The sequence below is a fragment of the Coturnix japonica genome, chromosome 1 (assembly GCF_054131305.1).
Source record: "Coturnix japonica strain WE chromosome 1, WE-NBRP24, whole genome shotgun sequence".
NCBI classification, from domain to species: Eukaryota; Metazoa; Chordata; class Aves; order Galliformes; family Phasianidae; genus Coturnix; species Coturnix japonica.
The window spans coordinates 121,145,975-121,163,939 of record NC_140663.1 but is presented as its reverse complement, the minus strand read 5'-3'; the positions used below and the strand labels follow the sequence as shown (position 1 = coordinate 121,163,939).

The 17,965-nt window shown below is 44.0% G+C and overlaps 1 protein-coding gene across 4 annotated transcripts in view; it reads left to right on the top strand.

Annotated features, from left to right (window-relative positions):
- The first annotated feature begins 1,923 nt into the window (after positions 1-1,923).
- Positions 1,924-17,965, top strand: part of MGAT4A (alpha-1,3-mannosyl-glycoprotein 4-beta-N-acetylglucosaminyltransferase A) — a 67,145-nt gene continuing 51,103 nt past the window's right edge. For 2 of the 4 annotated variants that reach the window (XM_085533066.1, XM_015850779.2), the window contains exons 1-2: positions 1,924-2,038; positions 5,386-5,700. In XM_085533066.1, the coding sequence (XP_085389192.1) occupies positions 5,607-5,700 (94 nt within the window). In that variant the 5' untranslated portion in view covers positions 1,924-2,038; positions 5,386-5,606. Of the gene's footprint in view, positions 2,046-5,385; positions 5,701-17,965 lie in introns of all 4 variants that reach the window. The other 2 variants (XM_015850787.2, XM_015850772.2) reach the window with 1 other exon arrangement.

Below are 17,965 nucleotides of genomic sequence, written 5' to 3'. Positions count from 1 at the left end.
CCAGCAGGCTTCTCTCTCCTGACAAAAGCACTTTCGTGCAAAAATGTCTCCAATCAATTTTGTTTTACCTGGCACAGAAATGCAAAACTTCGTATCCCCATGCAACACTGATCTATTAAAGTCAAACAATGGAGGCTCTAATGCTTTTAGCTTGCTGGGATAGTAGATGTGCGTGCACTTGTGTACATGCAGCGCCAGCCTTTGTTGCAAAGTTATCGTACTAAATGTGTAAGCCAAAAAAAGGGGAACTGAAGCACAAACTTCCACCATAAATTCTCACTACTCAGCGTGTAACACCACAGAGCAGCCAGCTGTCAAGATCCATATGCTCCTCCTGCCCTTCCCTGCAGTTGCACAAGCCCCTCAGCACAAACACAAAGGGCTACTGCATGGGTCACTTAAAGGGAAAGAATATTGCAACGTGTTTAAGCTTTGGTTAAAAAATATTAACCTATGGAGTCCTGTCCAATGTTACTTTTAAGACAGAATAGCTAATACGATTGTTGTATGGTTCATCAAGTTCTGGTGGGGAACTGTGTCACTACATCCAAGGTGTTAAGGAGTCTTAACTCAGAGAAGAAATGTCTGCTAGAGGTTTGGTCTCAATCAGGCGGAAGATGAGGAAAAAAGGGTAGGTAATAAAGGGGCTGAGCACTGTTAATCATGAGCAGCACCAAGTACAGGTCTTGCAAGGCAGAGAGCTTCCTACCATGACCCAGGAGCATTGATTTTAATGGGACCTTGTGAACACATCACTTGATGCAACTTCTGGAGCCTATGAAAGGAACCATTGAAGAACAAGGTTTGCTTACTGAATGGAAGCTCTGCAGCCCTCAGTAATGAACCATGGAATAGAGCTGCTGCTGACTTTTCCTCACCGCTTGCACAGCCCAGCAATAACAGCTCTCAGGAGGAAAGCGGGTTCACTTCCACACCTCCCGGCTGTGCTCACCACACAGCCTGTGGGGCAGGCGGCACAAAGGACAGAGGGCCCATTGAGCCGGTGTGAGGAACAAATTGCCCTTTAAGGAGTGCACCTCTCAGGAGTGGCTCTGGTTAGCATAGCACAAACTCATGGCCACCACCACCAGCCACTGAATGCATCACACAGCACAGGTAAGGGTCAGCTGGCACCAATGAGCGGTGCAAGGAACACCCTGATGAGCCCACCTGCCCTGCAGGGGATATGGAAACGTTACCCAGACAAGCAGTAGAAGCCCCATCCCTGGAAGCATCTAAGCTCAGGCTGTTTGGGGCACCGAGCAGCTGATGTTGGGACACGGGGAAATGGTTTTAAGTTAAAAGAGGGAAGATTTAGGTTGGATGTTAGGGGGAAGTTCTTCACTAGGAGAGTGGTTAGGCCCTGGAACAGGCTGCCCAGGGAGGTTGTGGATGCCCCGTCCTTGGAGGTGTTCAAGACCAGGTTGGACGGGGCCCTGGGCAACCTGATCTAGTAAAGGTGTATGTTTGGTGGCCCTGCCAGGCAGGGGGGTTGGAACTACATGATCCTTGAGGTCCCTTCCAACTCAGGTCATTCTGTGATGTAGCTGTAGGTGTCCCTGCTCATTGCAGGGGAGTTGTGCAAGATGGCCTTTAAAGCTCCCTGCCCATTCCAACAGTTCTATGACAGGCACCCTCACCCTGAAGGCCAACAGCTTGACCCAGGAGCCACCACTAAACTTAGCAATAAATCTCCATGTGCACTCAATAGGGTGCACCCACAAAACCGAGAACAAGCCGTATATAACACTACCTCCCACCCCGCTCTGACCCCAACGCACTCACTGAGGGAAGCCTCGCGAGACTGAGCTATTTATACCCAATGCCGAGCAGAGCGACAGATGGCTCAGCCAATGAGCTGCTCTCCGGGGAGAGGGCGGGGCTTCCTCGCCCGGGGTCGGGGCGGAGCAGCGGTGTGTTCGCAGTTGAGGGGCGGGCAGTGGAGCGGCAGCTCCGGCTCCGGCCGAGGCAGCGCGGTGTGTGGTGTGAGCCGAGCCGCCCGCGCCCCGCGGCTCCCCCTGCCGGAGGCAGCGCACAGGTGAGAGGTGAGGCTGCCCTGCGACCGACACCCCGTCCCCCTTCTCTCCCCGGGTCTCTAGTTCCTCGCTCTTTTCGCATCCCGCCCTTCCCACTCCGTTCTGCTCCGCTTTGCGGGCTGCGGGCGGGCGTCCTTCCCCTGCCCGAGCTTCCCCGGTGTGAGGAGGCTGGTTCCGTACTCCCCGCTCCTCGTGCACCTGCACCCGGCCGGACCCGCCGCTCGCTGCTCCCGGTGCCGCCCCCGCGCTCTGCCCCGGAGCGGCTCTGCTCCCCCCCCCCCCCAACACGGGATTCGGTGTTTGCCAGCAGCCCGCGGCTCGCACCACAGTTTGCGCTCCTTCTTCCTCCATTCCCCCCCCCCCGCCATCGGACCGGGGCAGGACGAGAGCTGGAATCGGGCCGGTACCCGCTCCGTGCCCTGCTCCCTCAGCACGGCACCCGCTCTCGTCCTCCGCCGGGTCTGGCGCCGCTTGGCTTCGGTCGCGCCCCAGCAGGCACGGCGGAGCCCGGCGGAGCCTCTGCAGGGCAGCGCTGTGTGTACGGTGTGCGGCTGGAAACGTGCTCCGCTCCTACTGCAGGAGCCGCTGGGTGCGGGAGGGAACTTGTCAGCTTATTTAAGGTGCGGTTCGGCCGTGCCGGGTCCGTCCGGTACCTGTGGCCTCACGCCGGGCCCGTCCTGCGGTGGGAGAGCTTCACAGAATGACAGAATTGTAGGGGTTGGAAGGGACCTCTAGAGATCATCGAGTTCACCCCCCTGCCAAAGCAGGCTCCCTACACCACGTCACACAGGTCGGCGTCCAGGCGGGTCTTAAATAAAGTGCTTCGAGTCACAGACCGTTCACGTGCATGTGGGGTTTTGCTGGTTTAATGAGGTGTGTTTCTGAAAGCCGGGATGCTTCTGGCACATGCACGGCCTTGATGTGTGTGATTTGGTTCAGCAACACGCATGAAGGATGGTCTGAGTGCTGCTGGGTACCTGGAGCCTGTGGGAGAGGGGTACGGCACTGGGAGAGAGGGCTGAAAGCAGACCCGGATAACTCAAAGCCCTCGGTCATCATTCATTAGACATAGTTCTGTGCAAACTTATAGCGAATTGAATCCTATTACTGTCCAGAAATTATTTCTCAGAGTTGTTTTAGGCTGTAGCATCTCGTGGATTCAACTAGTGCAGCGAGAAGCCCTGATCACAGCATCTTGGTTTTTATTGCAGCGAATGTAGAAGATGCCCAGGCTTTCCAGCAAGGCAGTTTGCTTTCCTTCCATTACCAGACGGCATCTTTACTCTCCTGGCTTCCCCTCTGTCTGTGTGTTGGCCCAGCTGTCTCTCTGGGATGATCCCATCCAGTTTGCCCACCTGAGCTGCTTCAGAGATGTGGCTGCTGCTGGAACAGCGGTGAAGGCAGGTGCCAGCTTGAGCAACTGTATTTCAGGGCTGCTTTATGTTACAAATTATCAGTGTTGTTACCAGCAGCCTGGCTACTTGTTCTGGTATTCTGGGAATCGCTGGAACCTTTCCCACTCCTTAAATCCCTGCAGACGGGCCTCATGGAACTTTGGGGTTTCGCGGTTTCATTCTTTCCTTTCCATTAAGGTTCATACAGGCTTTTATCTTTGACCTAATTGCTGCTGCCTACCCCCCTGGCTCTGATAATGTCCGTCTCCTATTCAAGGTGCTGATGATGCTGATAGTTCCTGGCATGCCGTGCTCTCCGTTAGCTCTCTATAGGTCTCTCAGCTGTCTTTATCTTTCATTGTGTTGAATTCGGGTTTCTGTATTGCAGAGCTTTTCACAGTCCTTTTTATTCCCACTCATTACTTTGTTTCTTACTGAATTTGACCAGCTGCTTTGTCCTCTTCCCCTGTAAGTGCCTGTATTCTCTTCTTCACATGTACTATGTGATTTCAGAATTAATGTTTAAAGCCACAGACCTATCTGTGCATGCAATCCCTCAAAACAAAATGCCTTACTGGCATGGAGCATTATTATTGTTATGAGGTAATCACAGAAGGTAAGGGCTTTTTATAACCTGCATGTTGTGGCCAAGGCTTGAATGCAGGAGCCTGTAGCTCATACCTTCCTTGTTCCTTCCTTTCGTTTGCTGGCCAGGCCTATTCATTACATCTCTATTGGCAAGCTCTTTGGGAAAGGTAGCAGGTCAGATATGACCAGTGTCCTTAGGTACCGACATGATGAAGAGTCTTATTCCCTATTCTAAATGTACCCAGACTAGACAGTGACAGAGATTGCTTGTGAGGGAAGTTCAAAGCAAGTCTTTATTTATTGCAGGGCAGCGATCACGGGTAGTTTATGGTGGGAGGAAAAAATCTGACAGCGTCTTAAAAGAATCTAACATGCCTGAGCTACTGTAAATGGTACTTGAGCTGTCTGTAAATCAGTTCCCCATCCCCAGGTGCAAAACAGGACATTGGTCAATTTATCTCCACGTTCTTTGTCTCGGTCTGTTAGAATTGTGCGTATAGATGCAGCCTGCATTTGGACAGCTGGGGGTTTTCTTGTTCTGGGCTATAGACCTTCCGTCTGTGGTGAGACTGACCTGTGGTTGACTACTGTGTTTTGTCCTTGTGCCGGTGTGGTGGGGAGACAGGAGCGGTACGGGTGCATTGTGGTGGGTTGTTTTAGGCTGTTGCCAGCTGTTGTGGGTTAAATGGTCTCTGCGTGTGTGACAGCAGCCTGTGCTTTCACTGCAGCTAAATGAGGAGGAAAAAAATTATTGTGGCTGGATAAAGTGCTTTGGCACCGAGCAGGGAAAGATGAATGATATACGTTTGTAAATGCTATTTAAAGCTCCGGTCTCCGTTCACCGGGGGTGGTTCTACTGCTGCGTTTGCAGCCTCTGCTCACTGATTTCAGAGAGGCTTTGTTAAGTGAGTGCTTAGGAGCAGGGCTTTGGACTTGCTGGCTTCCTGAAAACCCTCTGGTATCTACTCATCTCCTGCTGGGGGGGATGTGTGCTATTGACTTGAGCTACAGCCTGCTGTAAGGGAGCCTGCTTTAGCAGGGGCTTGGTCTGCGTGATCCCCGGAGGTCCCTTCCAACCTGTGTGCCTCTGTGATAATATTCTAATATAGGTGATGTGTGTGTTTGTCCTTTCACTACCGAAGTAATGTCAAGTACAGCTCCTCCAGATACAAGCATTCCTAATGAAAAAGGAAAGACTGACCTAACAAGTGCTGTTCCCTGGGCTCAAACCGAGGCAGCTGGAGATGGGTGCATGCAAACCACAATTACTAACGTGCACCAGTGTTTCTTAGCAGCATTTTGGTACATGGGGGACATCCGTAAGTATTTTGGGTCTAATCTCTTACCATCTTGTTTCCTTTGGACAGGAATAGAAGAGAAAGGACGTGTCGTTTGTGAGGACGCTAAGGAAGTTTACAGCGTTCTGGAATGGATTAATTTGTGACGCCTTTGATATGTGAGAGCTCCGCTTTGCCTTCCCCTCGGCCTGGCTGCTGCTGGTGGACCTGAGCCGACGTGACTGCAGCAAGCCCAGCAAGACCGGTCCTCATCACTAACGGAACGTAACCAAGTGTGATGCTGAAATGAGATGAGGCTCCGAAATGGAACTGTGGCCACCGTGTTAGTTTTCATCACTACTTTCCTCAGTTTGTCCTGGTATACTGCATGGCAAAATGGGAAAGGTGAGTAAAGGGCTCCAAAACTAAATGGGCCTCCACTTGTCTGTGTGGCTGAAGGATGGGTAGGGCAAACACGTGCTTTGCTACTGTGCGTTAGCAGTCTGTAAACTGCCTGTCTATGAGCTCTGCTCCAGCGGCATTGCCTTGGTGAGGACTTTACACCTGCCAGAAGATTGAGGAAAAATTAACTTGGAGGGATCTTGGTTTGGAAAAAAGAACCAAAGAAAAAATGACTGAAGTAAAACAAATTCTGTTGCTAGTGGAAAGGGTCGGTCCAGGCTGAATAATCTTTTTGACTATTTGTTTTTTCCTGGTTAGTGGGTGTTGGTAAAACAGCTGTTCTTTTTTCTTTCCCATGGTAACATATGGCCAATAGACCAGGCTGGACAGGGTTCTTTTTGGCACAGCCTTCTGTCTTCCCCGATGGTTCGGTGATGGCAGTGGCAAACCGCCAAGCAGTGTTGTCCAAGGGTTGTTCTCTCTTGCTGTCTTTGAAGGAAGTGTGAAATATTTCTTTCTGAGTGTGGCATAGGGAGTAAAGTAATATGAACAAATTGACTGTGTGATGGGAAATGTATCCATTGTAATAACATGAGCAACCTCATGAAGTAAATAACTACTGTGCGTAATAGGTTTTCACGGCTTAACACGTTTGATCTTGTTGCATTCCACGTGAACCCTGGAAAAATCAGCTTTTCTGAGAGACAGGAATGCTTCCTGTTCTGATTTTTGTCTTTCCATAAAGCAAATGAACTTATCTGGTAACAGTTCCTAGAAAAAAGGTTAGATATTTTTTTTTTTTTATAACCATTTGAAGGTTTCAATCTTCTTCAAAGATTGAGTTATCTTAAAATGTGAGTTCTGTATCAAATGAGATTGCTACATGGTTAGTTCTGACTGTTCTGCTGGGAATATTATCTTCACTTGTGCCCTGGGTCCAGTAAGAGAAGGCTGAAGTTTCCTGAGAATATTGTTTGTTGTAGCACAGCCAGGTTGTATCCTTATTTAAGTGTAAAAGAAGAATGAGAAGGATCTTTTGGGAGGAAGCAGGTGAGGTCTGTGGTGTATTGGCTTGGCTTTTATTTGGTTTTAATGTATTATTTGGCACTAGTAGAGAAGCAGCAGATGCTGTGTAGCCTGACCTCTGCCGTGGTGGTTGTTTGGTAGGCCAGCCTTCTAACCATAAGCATCATTAAAAATGGCATGTTCTTGAGGCTGGGGTCATACAGAGATCTTCTCATTGGGCAACAGAAGTATAGGAGTGCAGAACACTGTCAAGAAAATGATATTTGAATTGCGTTGCAGGTAGTGTTTTAACTTTGGTTCTCTGGTTAAATTTCGTGTTAATAATTCTTTTCTTCCTGAATAAACCTCAAAAAAATTTTGCTTTCACTTTGACCAAGATGTACGTATGTGAAATTCTGTCTCTGTGGTTGTTTTGTTTTTTTGCTTAACATAATGTGGTGTGTAAATCTTGCTCTCTTCAGTCAAAGAATATAAGAAAACCTTAATTAAAGTCATCAACAAAATTCCACTGTCGAGAGAGGGCTGTTCTCTATAGTGCTTGGTGACAGCTTAAGCTTTTTGTTGGTCGGATTGCTGTTATTTGTCTGTACTTTATATTCTTTTCCATCTGAACGCTCAGAATCAATACTTAATGGTAGTATAAGAGTTCTACACTTGTCTTCCTCCAGGTCTTTCTTCTGAGCAGTACGATGGTAGCTTGTTCAATAAAAATGGGTTTAGCAAGACATCAGAAATACACTGATTATGAATAATGGTCATACGACTGTAATCTAGAAAACCTGCTTTTCCGATATTGCTTCAAGAGAAGTATATACATAGGATGTTGGCTTTGAAATTTGTGTTGCTTGTGTAAGCTAATGAAATGCTGAGCAGGCTGTATAAACCCAAAGCAGATCTGAGCTCATCTCAGTACCACATTTTAATTCAGACTTCTGCACCAGTGGGACAAGTTGAGAAACTGACAGTATCTGCTTAATAAGAATCCATATATTTTTTTTCTAGCTTCCAACGTTTTGTTTTACTTAATAAGCCTTGCAGAATGCTCTCTTAATTCACTGATGACTTTTTCATTAAATTATTCAGAGGCTCAGTTAGACGCAAATATGGCGCTTGCTGTTCCTGTTCACTGGGAGGTTATGATGTGTCACATGCTGGATCATCTTTTGTTATTCATTATGTTTATATGGCATACATTGGCTTCTTGAAGGTATTTATCAGTCTTTGGACAGCAAAGTAATTCCACTTGTATAAAATATTAATTGTATTTTTTAAAAACTAAGAGCAAGCGGTAGCCAAATAATCTTTGTCCCAATGACCCAAAATCAATAATCAGGTGATTCTTTTCAGTTGAAGAACCAGGATCCTGGGTGACTGTACTTGAAATGTAGAGCCACTTGTAGAATAAACACAAGTCTGAGATAGTGTAATATCTTGGTTTATCATGCCTTGTTCTACAGGATAAGTTTGCCCTGCAACGTCATACAGCCTTTGCTGCTAGTTTAAAGCACAAAAAATTTCTCCCAGTGAGAGAACAGTGCTTTGCAGACTTCATGGATATGGTAGAAAGTTGCTGGGAAGGTAAACTCTGTCTGAAGTGCCATCACTGGCAACACTGTGACTGTAGCTTAGTAGTTAGAGTACATGATGAACCTCTCGCGGGGTGGATGGAGTTTCTGGTTATGTTTTTGCTCTTCAAGTTAACTGTATTTGAAGCAAGTTGACTGGAATACTTCTTGTCTTTGGAGTGTATCTTTAAAATGAAGGCATTTTTGTCACCTTCTGCAGCCCATGTGGGGAAACAGTGCAGGCCCTGAATACATGTGGAAGAAACCTTTCCCTTTTGTGGGACTCATAAACAGGAGTTGTAAGACTACTTGTTATGTGTTAAAAGTATGCTACGGACAGCTCATAGATGAGGCAGATGCTGGAAAACAGATCTTACCAAAATTGATTCTTTTGGTGCACGTAAAGAGCACATCTAAAGAACCTGCTGTTCCTTAATGCTCAGAGCTAGTTCAGTTCAAGATGTCCTTGAATTCCTCCTAAGCAAGTGAAGGGATCCTCCTCTGGCAATTAGGTTCTGAGGTTTGATAACTAGGCAGGGTTCATTAGTTTTGTTCTAACCTATGACCAAACAAACATAAGTGTTAATAATCGTGTATGTCTGGTAAGGTGCTGAAAGTAAGGCCTCCTCTGTAAGCTCTGTCTCTCGTTTTCATAGAATCACAGAATGGACTGTGTTGAAAAGGACCACAATGATCATCTGGTTTCAACCCCCTGCTATGTGCAGGGTCACCAACCAGCAGACCAGGCTGCCCAGAGCCACATCCAGCCTGGCCTTGAATGCCTCCAGGGATGGGGCATCCACAACCTCCTTGGACAGGAGGTTCCAGTGTGTCACCACCCTCTGTGTGAAAAACTTCCTCCTAATATCTAACTTAAACCTCCCCTATCTTAGTTTAAAACCATTCCCCCTTGTCCTATCTCTATCCACCCTCATAAACAGATGTACCCCCTCCTGTTTACATGTTCCCTTCAAGCATTGGAAGACCACAATGAGTTCTCACTAGAATATAATAAAACTGTTGTCTTCTTTCTCCTCTGCCTTCATACTGCTGGAATTCCCACACTGGTTCTTAGCCACAGTAATCTTAAGTGCTGAAAAAAAAGTCAAAACTTAAAGGCAAGAATAGGGCAATCTAACTTAACCTAAAATAAAGACAGCAGCCAATGATGGGAGGCTTTGGAATAAGAAGCAGGAATTAGTTCCCAGAGGAAGAAAAGTCCTATAGAACCATTGAGGAAATAGAGCAGGGAGTAGAATATTTTTTTTTTCTTGGCAGCAGTTATGCATATATTCCCCTTAAAAATAGAACAGAACTCTAAGTGATGCATGTTAGTATTTTGCAACTGTAACCCACTGTAGTTTATCCTTTGATCCTGAGAGAAGCTGTTATCTGAGTAAATACCAATTGCAGTCCTATGACTGCACATCCTGATTTTCAGCTGTGCCGATTTCCCAGCGACGTGAATAAAGATAGATCAAGCAGCAAAGTTAAGATGGCTGCACAATGGGAAAGGAAGGACTGGGATGCTAGAGCAGGTCATACATTGAAAATTGTATTGGTCAACTTGTTTGAGCAAGAGGCGAGATGGTTTTCTTGTTCTTTTTTCTTAAGTAGAAGGGAAGGCTGACCAAGTGGCGCGTAGCTTATTGGTAGTAAAACTACCAGTTGAATTGCATTAAGGCCAGTCAGGAATGTAGGTTTGGAATGGTTACTGTGACTTAAGTGCAGGTGCTGATGGTGCTGTTGCAGATGAATCCAGCAGAGGAGGTATATGTGCCAGCTGTTCAGGTGAATAGCATGTAGGTCTGTAGCATCTCTGTGTCTGGTGCAGCAGTACTAATGACACCAGTGATTTTGAGCTGCTCTGGAAAGGGTCACAGCAAAAGGAGCTCTTGCAGCACTTCTTCATCCTGTTGTCTTGTTTGTAAAATGCTAGCTCCGTTAGCATCACAGTTGATAGGATTCTAAAAGCTGGTTGCTAGTAGCATTTAATAAGGCCAGCCTCAGCCAACAGCTTGAGGTACTGCTCTCCATTGCAGTCCAACCTTCAGTTGTGAGGGAAGCCAGTGCTTTTGCTCTGCGTGGGCTCTTTTAATAGCTCTTCAGCCCGAGTCCTCTGTGCTTGCATGACTTCTCCAAAATTCTCCTGCTCTCGTGCAGAGCCTTACCCTTTAGCCAGCTCAGGAAAGACCGTTGCATTCAACATAGCTCTACCATAAAATATCTATCTACAAATGTATCTGTGTGCAAAGAAATATTTGCAATGGATTATAAACCAGCCTGAATTTCTCTCCTTGCTAATAATGTTTTCCCATAGTAGACACTGATTGACACATTAAGTGAGCAAGAAATATTGTAGAATTGAAAATGAATTTAGCAGAAAAGGGGTGATAAGGAAGTATGCTATCTCAGCAAGACACAGGAAGTGTTTTTTTTTCTGCTGTGCTTGGTGCTGTGTCTGTTTCTGGGTGGTGCATTGCAAAGAAAACAGGTTCAGTAGCTGAGGTTCAAAGAAGCAACAAGTGATCAAAGATCAACAAACCTACACAGCAGGGTATGTTGGTGTACTGGCATTACTTAACTTAAAGGGAAGGTATGGAAAGAGAAACATGAAAATGATGTTCAATATTAGAAGAATTCCTGAAAAAATAATGGATGCAGTCTGCTGTTTGTGCTCATTTTGGATAGTAGGGTATATTGGACTGATACTGGAATGGAGGGTGAGGTTAGATAGTGGAAAGTTTTGGTAAGGACAAGTACATACATACTAAAGTAGGCTTGGAAGTAGTGAAGGACTTCCCTTGTAGGCATTTCCAGGAACAGGTTATGCTGGTGATTTCAGGCCTGTTTGATATCAGAAGTTGATACGAATACATTTGATTAGGGCTAGCACAAAAAGTGCAAGCCATGATGGTTTTTAAAGCCAATATGTCAGCCCCAAAGTAAAGCTCAGATAGGGATGATATTTTGGAGTGTTATGCCTAAGCCTGGGGCCCCCAGCAAGAAAAGGATGCAGAACTGTTGTGGCCACAAATATAATCAGAGGGCTGAAGCAGCTCTTTTACAAAGTAAGATTGAGGGAGTTCAGCTTGTTTAGCTTGCAGAAGACAAGGCTCCAGGGAGGCCTTATTGTGGCCTTCCAGTACTTGAATGGAGCTTTCAGTCAGGATTGGGACTAACATGGCCTAATAGTATCAGGACAAAGAGAAATGGCTTTAAACTAAAAGAGAGGAGATGTAGGTTTGATTTTAGGAAGAAATTGTTTTACTCAGAGGATGGCGACACACTGGAACAGGTTGTCTAGAGAGGTTGTGGGTGCTCCATCTCTGGAGGCGTTTAAGGCCAGGTTGGGTGGGATTTTGGAACAGCCTGTTATAGCAGTTGGCAACCCTGACCACTGCAAGGGGTTGGAGTTTGATCTTTAAGTTCTCCTCCAGCTTTAAGGCATTCTATTATTCTGTTCAATGATTCTATTACATAGAGCTGGCAGGAATGATGTAACTTTGAACTAGCTGTGTTGCTGAAACTAGTCCTGAGAAAGCAGGGCTGGATGATCCCTAGAAGACCCTTCTAGCTTGTTTCTACCAGGTCTGCTTGACCCTGGCCAAGTTTCTCTCTCCTTTTGCCAAGACTGACATGCCAGTGCATTTCATCACTAAATAACATTGATGTTTGCATAAGATATGCGGAAGTTGTTCTTTATTATTTTTAACATTTGATCCCTTAAAAATATACAGTATATTATCTTGTATTTTGGTAGATTCACTTAGCTTTTTCATTATTATTGTCCACTGACCTACCTATGGCTAGGGACCTTTAAAGCACTCTGTTAGAAAAATCTCTGAATTGCTTGGCTTTATTTTGAAGTGTGATTTCCTCCCCCTCACTGCCTCTCCAGTTTAGAGTAGTATCCTGTTCCATAGCCCTATTCTTGCCATGTGTTCACAACTTTATTTATTTGCTGTCTGGACAATGAAAAAGCCTATTCCTTTATGATGGAGTCTTTGGATTAGAATCCTGTAAGCTGTTTCTTTTTAGGACGAGATACTGGTAAATCTATAATTTAGTTTTGTTTATAACACACTATGTTTTGTTTTCCCGATCGTGCTAAAAAGTGAATGGAAAGTGTTTTCTTTGCTCACAGTGCAAGGCTTTATTCCAGCTAGTCTCTCCCTAAGAAGCAGTTAGTCTAGATGGTCTTTTAGTGCTGTACTTCCGACTGCTTTTCTGGTTGTCTTCTTGGCTTTCATGCAGCTTTCTGTCTACTTCTGATGCTTCCCACAGGCATGCCTCCCATCTATCTAGCAGTAAATAACAAACTGTATTTTTGCTTGCAGCTACCTATATTTTTACTATTTTATTCTCAAAAATAATTTACAAGTTCATATGCTTCTTGGGCTTAGATGTTGCTATTGCCACCCACTGATGCATGGTGTTTTTTGCATATCAACATCATGAATATGCAAGTTTCCTCAGATGCTTCAGGGATGGGCTGAACTAGATTTCTTTTCCATTACCGGTGAGGTAATTGTGTCAGTAACAGTGCTCTTATATTGTACAACCCCTGGAGAAAAACTGTAGAAGTACTATTGAAGAAAGATTTGAATATAACAAATGTGATGGCATCACGTTTTACTTACAGAGGTGCTGATTGGCAGCAATATGTCTGGTAAAACTGATTACAAGGTGTGGGTTTGTTTGTTTATTTGCAAGGAGAGCAAGTTGGATTCTATACTTGGAAACTAAGCTTGTTCAGCAGTTACTGGTACACAAAGAAGCAAGGAGCATCCACTAGCAAGTGCAGAAATAGCAATCAAACTTGTACAGCACTTGAGTTTTGTACCCCAGCTGGTAAGAGTTTCTATCAGTTTTAGCTCTTAGGCATAGCATTGCAGTGGTAGCACTCTTCTGAGAGCTATTATCTTTGGTTGGATCAATTCTCTCCAAGCGTATTAGGATGTTAAACAGTAATGACCGATCCACAGCTAATGAATTTTATTTTAATTTAGGAAGCTGGGTGTTCTTGCTGTAGTTTCTGGTTTGTTAGCATGTGTTTGGTTTCTGAAGGGAAAGAAAGAAATGGTTTAAACTAAGCGCCTTGGTTTACATGAACAGGCTCTCTCAGACAGGTATTGACAATTCTGTGGTAGAAACAAATAATGTTATGGTTCTCAAAAGCCTTCAGGCTGTCGGAACTGAAAGGTTGATTTTTCTTCCTGTGGCATGCTTTTATTTTCCAGCATGCTTTGTTTTCTGTGCTGCATTGGTCTGTGGCTGAGTTAGTCCATCTAAGAATATACGGTATCTTGACGCTTAAGAGTCTGAGCCCTGAATGCTCAACAGTACCCGATCACATCATATGAGTAATGATTCTTGGAGGAGGTTTGGGGTTTTGGTGGATGTGACTTCTTTATGGAAATCTGGCCTAGGCAGAAATCCTTCGGATGTACGTTGTGTTTCACCCAGATGAGTGGATGCTGTTGCAGTGATATCCTCCTGCTGTATGACTGTAAGTCCTGATTGTGGTGGTTGTTTTAAGTGTGTACAGTGAGTGATAACTTTGAGTTTCTTGCAAGTGTGTATTTGTGATTAGTAGTTATCAAGCAATTGTACAGTAGTTCCTATGCTTTAGGGATGACCGAGGGGGTCAACTGCTCAGCTACTGCCCAGTTGGTTGGCATGTGTGCTGTGAGTCATGCTCAGGAGGATGTATAGAGTGTGCGTGTCAGAGGTTTTGTTTGCATGTAAGCAGCGAGGTTAAACATTTTTGCTTTGCACAAATGTATCTGTTGATCAGGGAGGCTCTGAACAGAAGTACCAGCGACCTTTCTGAAACTCCCGTGTGAAGACATGAGCTGGTGTAATAACTGTTCTCTCTTCAGTTGTAAATGGGATGTATGCATTCAGAGGTAGAGGTGACCTTAGTAGGTCATTTTCCCTTGTCCTCCTCTATAGTGCTTCACTGTGCTGGCAGTCGTATACAACCAATGTGCATTTTAAAGTGTGCGCTGTAAAAGTAGACTAACTCCTTGACCTGTATTTACTACACATTGGTTTAAATTTCACCGTATTAAACTTAGAAGAAATTTTGAACTTGAAAAGATCTACAACTGAACAGGAGACTTTACTCTGTCTTATGCTTTGGGGATGAGTTGCATCAGGTTTTGTGGTATTTTAGCTATGTGCAGCTTGCAGTGATCAAAGGTTTGAAATGGGTGAGGCTGAGTTTCCACCCGTGTAGCAAAAAGAAAAAAGAGTAGAACATTTGTAACACATCCTTATAATCAGTGTCTCATTACAAGTAGTACCCGTGTCTAAGTGAAGTCAGTGATAAACTATTGACTCAGGTAACGAAGAAAGGATGGCTGTCGTTGACCTTTAAAAGAGCTGTGATGTCCTTGCAGCTTCTTTGGCCTAGCTAGTGTTCAAAGGCAGATGCTGTTTCTATGTGCAAGCCGTCCCTGAGGGACAACATGAGGAGCTGTGTGTCAGTACAGGACCAAGGGCAGAAGGCTGGTACTCTAGGGGCAGAGGAATGGGGATGGGTTTAGAAGGGAGCCTTGGGAGGAGCTTGGCCCACTCCCCGGGAGTGAGAAGCTGTGGAAACAGTGATAGGAAAACAAATGTGTGGAGCTTGTGTGGCTGCAGTATCTCAGTTGGGGTTTGGGTGTTCCCTCCCCACCCTGCAGCCTTGTCTCTCACCAGTCACACACAATCACTGGCGCGCAAGGTGAGGAGAGGAGCACTGTTTCATTTAAAACTCAAGCAGATGTTTGCACATAAATTATGAATGCTGTTTTTCTTGATCGTTCACGATGCTGCTGGTTAAATGCAGCTTCAAATTGTAGGATAAACTGCTGCTGTTTGAGGAGTTATAGATACTTTTTTCAAAGGAAGTTTAAATGTAGGAGGCTGATGGTTAGGCTATTCCCATTATGGTGTGTAAGGGAAACTGTAGGTTGGTGGCTGATGCAATTGGCTCTGCTTTTCATTAACACAGATTAAAAGTTGCACAGCAGATTGCTTTTTGTGTTGAACACTGGCATTAAAAGCAATGAGACACTTAATAACATTTCTACCCTATGGATGTATTGATTTGTATCTTTCAAAAATAAAATGCAACTTTATATCCACAGTGTTTGTAATGCAAAAAGGCTCTCTTGGGGTAAAAAACCACACACATCACACAACAGAACAACAGCAACAAAATCTTTCCCATAACAGAAGATTGAAATATTTTATTTCCATTCAGTTTTATTAAGGTGTAGTTCATAGCCACCTGATATTTCTTGCATCTCTACTTCTGCCGGGGTAATTCCTGCACTGAGCAAGATCTTCCACAAAGTCTTTGTTTCCTTGCTTTAGAAGAGACCAATATGAAAGCTATAACCGTACTCAAATCGTACAGTTCTGTTTGCCGTGGTTGACATTCTGATCTGTTGAAATACATGATGTATTCTATGTCTAGATGTCATAAAATTGAATATATCCCTGGCCTGCACCACCGGGAGTTTTAACCTTGTGCTTATTTTGCTTTTAATCACGTGTAAGTTAAGTCTGTGAAACAATGGCAAAAAGAAACAAACCCAAACACCTGCACTGATTCTATGATAGAATTGAGGTTAGACTGAATCTTAGTGTCCAGCTAGGGTTGAATTTTTAATTACTCTAATGCCATAATTATAGGCTTGAGCTACACCAGTGCTCACAGTTGCAGAGTGGTTAGTGTGATTATCGTCTCTAAACCAGGGTACCCGATTCTGTGTTTTTCCAAGTAAAGCCTTATCTGAGTGTATTGTAGTGCCCCCGCTAAGTAGTATTTAAGTCTTTCATCAATATTCTCCTAATTATAGTTATTTAAAACATATGGGTATTCGAGAACAAAGAGGGCTTGCACCTTATTCTCAGTTCTTAACCAAGAATCCTTTATTTCATTCTTTGAATTGGGTTGTCCCTCAGCTCAGGGCACCACAGGAAGCACTGGCTGTGGCTTTGGCTCCAGCTGTGTAGCTAATGGTGTGGTGCTGTTAACAGCAGAATTTACTCATGCAACCAGAGCTGGGGAAGGGAAAAGCAAACTCATTTCAGATTAGGTGTTTGTTGTTTGTTTTTCTTTTCGAGATTTTCAGTATGAGTTACGTCATAAATACAGGGAGTTATGCATAACCTTTGACTAAAATCAGTCTATTTAATTTTAAAATGCAGTTAATAACTCTATGCAAAAGGATTTAAAGAAAAAAAAAGTGGATTCAGTTAATGAGTGGCTTTTGTTACCAAGGTGTGAGTGGCAGGTAACTGGTCAAGCTTCCTCTGATCCTAATTGATTAGGAGAATTGGCTTACTGTTTGTGCACACTGCTTTGGGTAATAAAGGCACAGCAAAATGGTTTCCCTGTGAACCTTTGTGAAGACTATTTCTTTACTCTTTCAAATCCCTTTTCCAGTCAAGTCCATCACATGAAAATCAATGACTCCACTTTCATGAATTCTACTGTGGTAGAGAACATTATTTTTAGCAAATTAAATCAGAACTTCAATGCATAAAAAGGTATGTAGGGAAAAAATAGGTATTTATCATGTATACATACTTTATACATTATAATAACAAAACAACAACGCTCCATGAATGTGAGACTATGTGAGTAGCATGTGGATTTGAGTATTACAGAACATAGAGCTATGTACTTGTTCGTTGAAAGTAGCTGACAAAACAGGTGATTGAGTTCTGAGGAGGAACGTGAGATGTCACAGATGATCACTTCTAGTAGAGCTGACTGAAAGGGGTTGAATTACCTAAAGGATAGTAGTTACTCTTGTTTACACTCACAGCAGATCTCTCTGTGTACTTCAGGTAAAAGAGGTGTCTCTCTTCATTTATATCAGGTGAGAATTGGCAGTGTTGCGCCAGGGTTAATTTTAGGGGTTGCAATGTAATATCAACGCTAAGTATCTCACAGATTGTTATAAAGCCACACTTGGAGTCTTGTGCAGAGACAAGAAGTAGAATTTTTATGAAGGTTGTTGAAAGATGATGCTTTTTTGTTTTCAGACACTGTAAAGAATACCGAAAGTACACAAAACCATTGGATTACGTGCTCACCTGAGCTCTGGCACCTGGGCAGTGTTGTTTACTAGGCAAAGACTGAATGCTAGTTAGGTTAACATTTAGGTTGGGACAAAGCAATTGCAAATGTGAATATATATATATATTTTGCCATCACTGTAGCTAATTATTCTTTCTGTTTAAAAGAAGCCCAGCTCCTGTGCTGCCAGTAGCTCTTCTCAGACAAATCATGTGTTTAATTATCCTTATTGTCTGAAGCCAATGCACAGACAGAGCACCATATGCTTCTGTTGACTTGACCTCTTTAGTCATGGGAGTCTGAATTTTCTGATACATTATTCTGTCTGTTCCTTTTGTTTAGAGTAATGGCAGACCCTCTGTAAGAGTGAAAACTGGTGTCATAGATATTCTTACACCTGTATGGGAAATCTCCTAAATTGACCTTTTTTGTATTCAGTGATTTATATACAGAGTCAAAGAGATGGAGACATTTAAAACTCTTCTTAGCTGCTCTATCCAGCTTTTAAAATACCTCTTAAGTATAAACCTTTTAACTGTTACAATTCTAGTTTGGCTGATTTTTTTAAAAAATATTATTATTATTTTAATGA